This window comes from Drosophila eugracilis, unplaced genomic scaffold, assembly GCF_018153835.1.
Source record: "Drosophila eugracilis isolate 14026-0451.02 unplaced genomic scaffold, ASM1815383v1 contig_2147, whole genome shotgun sequence".
In the NCBI taxonomy this organism is placed as follows: Eukaryota; Metazoa; Arthropoda; class Insecta; order Diptera; family Drosophilidae; genus Drosophila; species Drosophila eugracilis.
Genome location: NW_024573030.1, coordinates 1,656,760 through 1,663,642, shown reverse-complemented (window position 1 = coordinate 1,663,642; position 6,883 = coordinate 1,656,760). Strand labels below are relative to the sequence as shown.

At 40.6% G+C, this 6,883-nt stretch overlaps 1 protein-coding gene across 3 annotated transcripts; it reads left to right on the top strand.

Moving 5' to 3' along the window:
- The first annotated feature begins 138 nt into the window (after positions 1–138).
- On the top strand, positions 139–6,406 carry LOC108110298. 3 transcript variants are annotated; one of them, XM_017219305.2, is made up of 4 exons: positions 139–277; positions 3,232–3,754; positions 3,952–5,037; positions 5,103–6,406. In XM_017219305.2, exons 2-4 carry the CDS (start codon positions 3,527–3,529, stop codon positions 5,601–5,603), a joined length of 1,815 nt encoding a protein of 604 aa, XP_017074794.1. In that variant the 5' UTR covers positions 139–277; positions 3,232–3,526; the 3' UTR covers positions 5,604–6,406. The 3 variants fall into 3 exon arrangements, with proteins under 3 accessions (XP_017074794.1, XP_017074796.1, XP_017074795.1); XM_017219307.2 differs by lacking the exon at positions 139–277 and adding an exon at positions 1,378–1,457; XM_017219306.2 differs by lacking the exon at positions 139–277 and adding an exon at positions 2,028–2,220.
- The last annotated feature ends 477 nt before the right edge of the window (positions 6,407–6,883 follow it).

Genomic DNA, 6,883 nt, shown 5'->3' with positions numbered 1-6,883 from the left:
AACATTTAACAATGGTATAATATATTTTGAGATAGTATGCCTAAATAATTGTGATTTGTTTATTTTATTTCATGCTTTAAAAATACTAAAATTTGCGTTGAAAAATACAACCGATAATCGATAACAAAAATACTTAAAACAATCAGCCCTTGCAGCTGCTCTAAATGCTTATGTTAAGCGGATGCAAATGGTTGCCGAAAATTTGAAACTCAAAAGCAAAAAGGAAGTGTTAAAGTAAAGTTTATAGTTAAAAAAAGGTCATAAAAGCGTGATTAAGGTAAATGTTTAAAGATCTTTTTCAAAAATTAAAGAACAATTTAAAAACACTAGAGAACAACAACAAGTTGTTGCGGTGAATGTATCTGTGTATGAATTCGTTAGTGTGCGTGGTGGTCGGTTTTCGTTTTGTTGTTGACCTTCGCTGATCAAAAATGAGTAAAAATCCGAAAAACAAAAGCCGCTTGAACTTTTCCAATGTCAAAAGATCCAAGAAGAAACTCCAGTAATTGTGCGGAAATGCCAAAAAGAGGCAATATAAAAATAAGTGGCACACAATACATTTAAAGGTGTATTATTTTTTTTTGTATCTTTGCGCGCGCTTTCTCTGCAAATCTATTACTTAACAGCCGCTCGCTCTCTTTTTACCTCTCTCTCTCAGTCTTAAAAAGTATAAACTAAATCTTTTCTGCCGTTTTACTTTCTTTTTTTCCGGCGTTTTGTTGTTTTTGCTATTACGCTTCATTGACCATATATACGCGTGTGTGTGTATACCGTTATATGCCCGCAACCTGTTTCACATTCTTATGAGAATTCCAATCAGAGTCTTTCACTTTCCGTTGCTTGTTGTAGGCGCGAAAATCAAACAAGGTCAGCTGCTGTTTACTACATACATATGTTTTAATACTATATCGATATCTCATAAAGAGAGAGCCTTAATTTGTTCTGTTTTCATGCTCAATTTCGCGCAAGTACAGTTTATTATTTTGCAAGACCACCGAAGAAGAAGCAGAAGCAGGCAAAAAAGGAGAAGCAACAGCAGGCGTCGCTTACACATACACACAAGACCGTCATTTACATTTCCATTTACACACATTGGCGGCTTTGCAATTTGTTTTGATTGCAGCAACAACAAAACGTAAAGCGACCTAGTTTATTTTGGGTTTTTTGTATGTTGTTTTAATTCGGCACGTAGACCGCCTTACGCACACACTTGCGTATGTGTAAATGTAAAACATGTTGGGGCCTTGTTTCGGCCACTTTCGCCGAACGAAAAAGGAGAAGAAGAAGCGGAATCGAGAAGAATGCAAGCAAAACAACAAAAATAGGGGACAACAGAACAATTACAGTGTTGTAAAGCAGCGGTCAGGCGGAGTTGCCACCTCGTACGCCGTGTGTCCGGTCACGTATTACAAAACAAAGAAATCAAAGTGGGAAGGGAAAGAAAAATACAAAAGCGTGTAGGTGCTGCAATAAAAACGCTATAAATAGATTGAAGAAGCCACAACAGCTGCGCTGCACGTTTTCAGCTTTATCTTTATCAGTCACAGTGCAAACAAAGAATATCAACAAAAGAGCGTGTTAATGTTGCGTTGAATATTTGCATATCTCATGTATATTTCTCAATTTGCATTCTTTTGTTTGTTGTCAGGTGGCAACCCTGCCGGCGACGTCGGACCGATTCTGTTGCAAACCCAGGCGTATCCAAGTTGTATTTTAGAGGGAATGTAATTTGGTTTTGGGTATACATATGTTTTCCTTACAAAATGTGCAAAAGCACCAAAAGCAGAGCCAAATGACATAATAACAATACCTGTACAATTTCAAGTAATACTTGAATGTAATTAATGAGTATTACATTTTATTTCCCTTTAGATCCGCCCCTGCTTGTAACAAACGTTTTTATTTTTTCACAACCTGAATTTTTCGCTGTTGCTTTTGCGGCGCGCATTCTCACGTACACACACGCACAGCGGTGGTGCGAGCGAGACGGCATGCTCAGCTGCTCGCGTTATCGCTGCATTCGCTTTGTACACAATTTCGTACATGCGTCGATTTTTCGTCAGTTTCTTCAATTTGCCTTTGTGTTCGTCGCGTGCAGACGCGTTTTCGTTTTTCTCCGCCGCTTTCCTTTAAATTTTAAATTAGGAAGTACATTAAAAGAAAAAGAAGTGCTTAGTTTTTTGTAACAAAATACCAAATAAAAGTTTGTGTTTATAAAAGGTAAATGTTAGAAATGATAGTAATAGAAAAGTCGGACAATTTCGCCGCATTTCCCCCTCAAATCCAAAAAAAAAGAAGTGATTTGCGAGACAAAATACATACACAAAGGCATACAGATGTAGAGCCGGTGCATGAAATACGCACACACATACAAATGCAACGAGAGTGGCTGTTCAAGTTAAAAAATCAGTGTCCCAAAAAAATTAAACAATAAAACGAAATAACAACATCAACGCACCTGGCAGAAAAGAAGAAGCTTCAGAAACAGCGGCTCTCTTTTTCTTCTCGCAGCCTTGTTGTTGCTGCTGTTGTGTATGAGATGGGGAGTAGTAATATAAAGAATAAAAGCAAGGAAAGAGCGCGTTTTACAGTGTATTTGTGTGTGGGTTCCTTTTTAGCGCTTTGTTTATTAAGTCAGGTCCCCCTGAAAAAAAAAACAACAACAAGAAAGTTGCATTTGCTCACACTTACACGCATAGAAGTATTGCCAGGCAACACGGAAAACGTTGCGCTTGTATTTGTGCGGCGCGCGCGTGGCTTAACTAGCTATCTCGCTCGCACACCCCCCATTGATCAGCAGTCTTGTTTTTTGTTAGATTGTTGTTGTTCTTAGGTTGGTGTATTTAAAACATGTTTGCTAAATTTAATTAACACTGCCCTGGAAATAAACCACTTGCTACGCTCGACTGATAAGATATTTAGGCATTTTGTTGGTGTTTTTCCCCTCGCGGTTAATTTGGTGAAAATTCAAAATGTCGCACGGGTTTTTTTTTTCTTGTTTGTGCTTGTGGTTTTTCGATAGCATTTTTTCAAGTATTAACAAGTATTTGATTTCCATTACATTTTGCCAACTGTCAGAAAAGGTTCAAGTGAAATGAAAAATACTTATGAAAACAGCTGTTTGAAATGTTTATAAACAAGTTTTGTAAAATATCAGAATAGTATTATATTCATATATAAATATTAAATAAAAAAGCATTTTACTAATTTTCTATTACTTTTTTTTTACAGCACAAATGCAGCCAACTACAGTAAAGCCTGGGCAATGGATGTTGGCAATATATGCGCTAAAAACAACAAAAACCAACGGATTGTCCGCACACAAATAACAGTAGCACAACTACAGTGAACACCGTCGCAGCACATTCACAGAACACAAAAACATTTAATATTAAAAACCAAATCACTTTTAAACCAGACAAAAGAACAATTCAAAGTCAAACAATCAAAGCACAAAACATTAAAAAAAAAAACATTATAGAACTTGAAATTTCCACCATAAATCTCAAAACCTTAACAAAAAGCCATGTTCAATTTCCATAAGCCACGCGTCTATCGCTCTACCGATGGATGCTGCATTTGCCGGGCTAAGTCGAGTAGCTCCCGGTTCACCGCCTCTCGGAAGTATGAAAAGGAGTCAATGCAGTGCTTCAATCTTCACGAGCCCCGAAACGGCGAGATTTGCAACGCCTGCGTGCTCTTGGTCAAGCGGTACAAGCGTCTTCCTGTCGGCAGCAAGCGCCACTGGGGTCATGTAAGTATTGCCTTTGGGGAATAGGATAATGACTAGTATCTGTTGGGACTTAAGAAATCAACTCTTAAATGCATTGGTTGTAGGCAAAGTTGGTTTTAGTTTTGTTATGAAATAGAAAGTATAGCGTGTGAAGTTAGCAAATAAACCTTTCTATCGACTCTCGCCTCGAACTAAACCCTTTCTCCAACATATTTCAGGTGGTAGATGCCCGTGCTGGACCCGGAACAAAATCAATGGCCAAACAAAAAAAGCGCGACAACGTCGAATCGGAGATCAAGGGCGGCAATGGCAGTGCCAATTCGTTTTTGCCCGAGAAGTTTGCCAAAATTTTTAAGAAGAGCCGCAAGGGCAAGGTTCCACCGACTTCGACACAAATATCATCATCAGCAGCGGCAGCAGCACCATCAACTTCCAGTGGTATTAATCGTCCCAGTAGTACTTCACCTACCTCCGAGCAACCTAGCGATTCTAACGAGAGCTACGACGATGAGCAGATCCCAGAAGTGGGTGGAACTTTGGGATTTCCCTACCAAACGCGCAAGCGAACGGCGGACGCTGCCCTGGTCAATATTGGCAACACAGAAGCAAGCAAACGACCCAAAGTAACTGGAAGCAATCGGCGCCGTCAATTGCCACCGCAGAAGAATCGTCGGGCCGTTGACGAAGTGCCCTTTTTTGAGGAAAGTGATCTCGTACGCCTGGAGGTCTGTTGCGGTGTAGTCTTCCAGAGCTTATCCCTTGGCAGCTCTTACTACATCATCGATCCGGAGTTGTATAAACCATGTGAAAAGCATCAGCTTCTACGCCATCAGCAGATGCAGTTACAGAAGCAGCAGCAGGAGCAACAGCAGCAACATCAAGAGCAGCAGGTGGAGACAATGAATTCAACCATCTCACCGCCAACAACTGAAGTTCAAAACCAGGGACCAAAGGTTGGGCCACTCAAGAAACATCATTTGTTCTATAAGCGACAATCGGAGTCATTTCCGCAGGGTGATATTCATAGTATAAGTCCAATTCCATTGAGCAAGACTGAAACGAACGGCCAACCACTTTCGCCGAAGCCACATTCCAATCTGTCGCTGATCCTCAAGGCATCCGGCCAATTTCAATCGCAGGCGCAGACCCAAGTGGTTTCCGTGGGCGCTGCCTCGCCCTCATCGCTGTCCTCTTCCTCCAATTGCTCGACATCTTCGTCGGTGGCCACCAAATTCAGCGACAACTCCTCGGATTCCGGATTCGATGAGCATTGTTTGGAACGCAAGTCTGTTAGCCCACCAACGGTAGGTTTTCCCCCTTCATTGATATTTAAAAAGATTGTTACTGACTTTTCTGTTTATTTTTACAGCAGGATGAATGGAAACTACGTGGAGCAACGGGAGGCATGCAGCTGATCCTGGCCAGCGGTCTACCTCTGGCCGGTCAGCCGCAGAATCTGGTGCTGGCAGGTAATGAGTTTACGGCACGTATTGTCCAACAACGAGAGGCCGGAGCACCACCACCGGTAGCGGCTGCACCTCTCAAAATTAACGTACTAGGCGGATCTCAGGGCAATGGCAATAAGATGCGTGCAGTATTCAATAGCACCAGCAGCATTCAGCATGAGAACGGAGTGACCACCATACTGCCAGCCTCTTCGTTGGCGGCCAGCAATCAAACGGCCGCCATGAACGCCATAGCACCCAGCACGGTGACCATAACTCCAACGGTGGGCAAAAAGATCGCCACCAGTCCTAAGATCATATTGCTGAAGCCCGCCAGATTTATGGGCCAAACTACAGCAGCTGTGGCAGCAACAGCGACGGAGTCACCTGCTTCTCCTTCTCCTCCAGAAGCCAAAATCGTATAAACGAACGAAAAGGAAAGAGAGAGAGATAGAGGTAAAGATAGTTAGATAGGAGATGCCTAGCGTCTGGCAGGGATTACCTCCCTGTAACCATTGTTATAAAACAACTTATTTAATGGCAACACCAAGCCAACATCCCTCACCTTTTTTTGTATTTTTTATTTTTTTTATATCTCAAAGTTAAGAGGAGCGCTCCCCAATATTTATTCTAAGATGTGTCCCAAGTGGTGCATAATGTAAATACATTTTAACAACTCGATTTATACTTGTATCCATCTCCCTACAAATATTTTTTGTAGAATACTCAGCCGAAGGAGCAGCTCCCCCAGATCATTATATAGTAATATTTAATATTTCGAAAAATCCAACCTTATCTTAGACGTTAGTTTATGTAAATACGATTTAAGCCAGACTTGTTTTTGTCTAGTTGCCCAACTTAGTCATCGTCTGCACTCCTTACATTACCATGCTGAGCGGGGGATCAAACGGAAAGCAGAACGAAGAGCATTTTTAATTTAAAAAAAAAAAACAAACAAAAAAAAAAACGATTTATCGTAGTAGTTGGACGTGTAGTAGTTCAGTGCCCTTGTAGTCTGTAGTTGAACACAAAATTCAACCTTTCCGCCGTGGCGGCTTTAAGATCATAAGCCGTGGGAAGGAGCGAAACCACCCAAAACACACAGAAACAAACAAATTGTAGCCTTAGGAATGCCTAAACAAACGAAACAAAACAAAAATCCAACCATTATTTGTGTGTTAAAAGATGTTTTTTAAATCTAAATACAAATAAAATATTTGAAAATAAACTAAAACCTGTCCGCAATTAATCTTAATGAATAATGTATATTTATTCGGACGTTCATATTTTTGGTAAGGGGTAAGCAACATCAAAATTGCAAAATACAATTTTCTAGATTTGAATGCAAATCGACAGGTAATTGAATTACGAGCTCAATGAGGTATCACAATCCAAATTTGGAGCTTTCTAAGCTAAGTTATAGACAAAATACTGATTTCCTTGGCGGAAACTTGGCCGCAGTTCAGAAATCGAATTTCTTGGTTTCTACCAGGCGAACATGAATGCATAGCAAGCGTCTGCTGGGCTCCAAAAGTTCTTTATCTCCGAGCCCTCTGATTGGTCAGCCAATAGGATTTCAGCTCGCTGGAAGTTAACAGTTAGAAATGTTCGTCGCAGACTAGAGATGGAAAGTTGCATTGTTTTATTGTCCGTGTCACGATATTAGCACGATAAACACGAAATAATATTCGAGTTCCATACATTT

Bases quoted from the DNA above. Each gene is read 5' to 3' on its own strand.
- LOC108110298 (XM_017219305.2), top strand. From the start codon at position 3,527: ATGTTCAATTTCCATAAGCCACGCGTCTATCGCTCTACCGATGGATGC. The intron at 3,755-3,951 runs GTAAGTATTGCC...AACATATTTCAG, and splicing joins GCAAGCGCCACTGGGGTCAT to GTGGTAGATGCCCGTGCTGG. The intron at 5,038-5,102 runs GTAGGTTTTCCC...TTATTTTTACAG, and splicing joins AGTCTGTTAGCCCACCAACG to CAGGATGAATGGAAACTACG.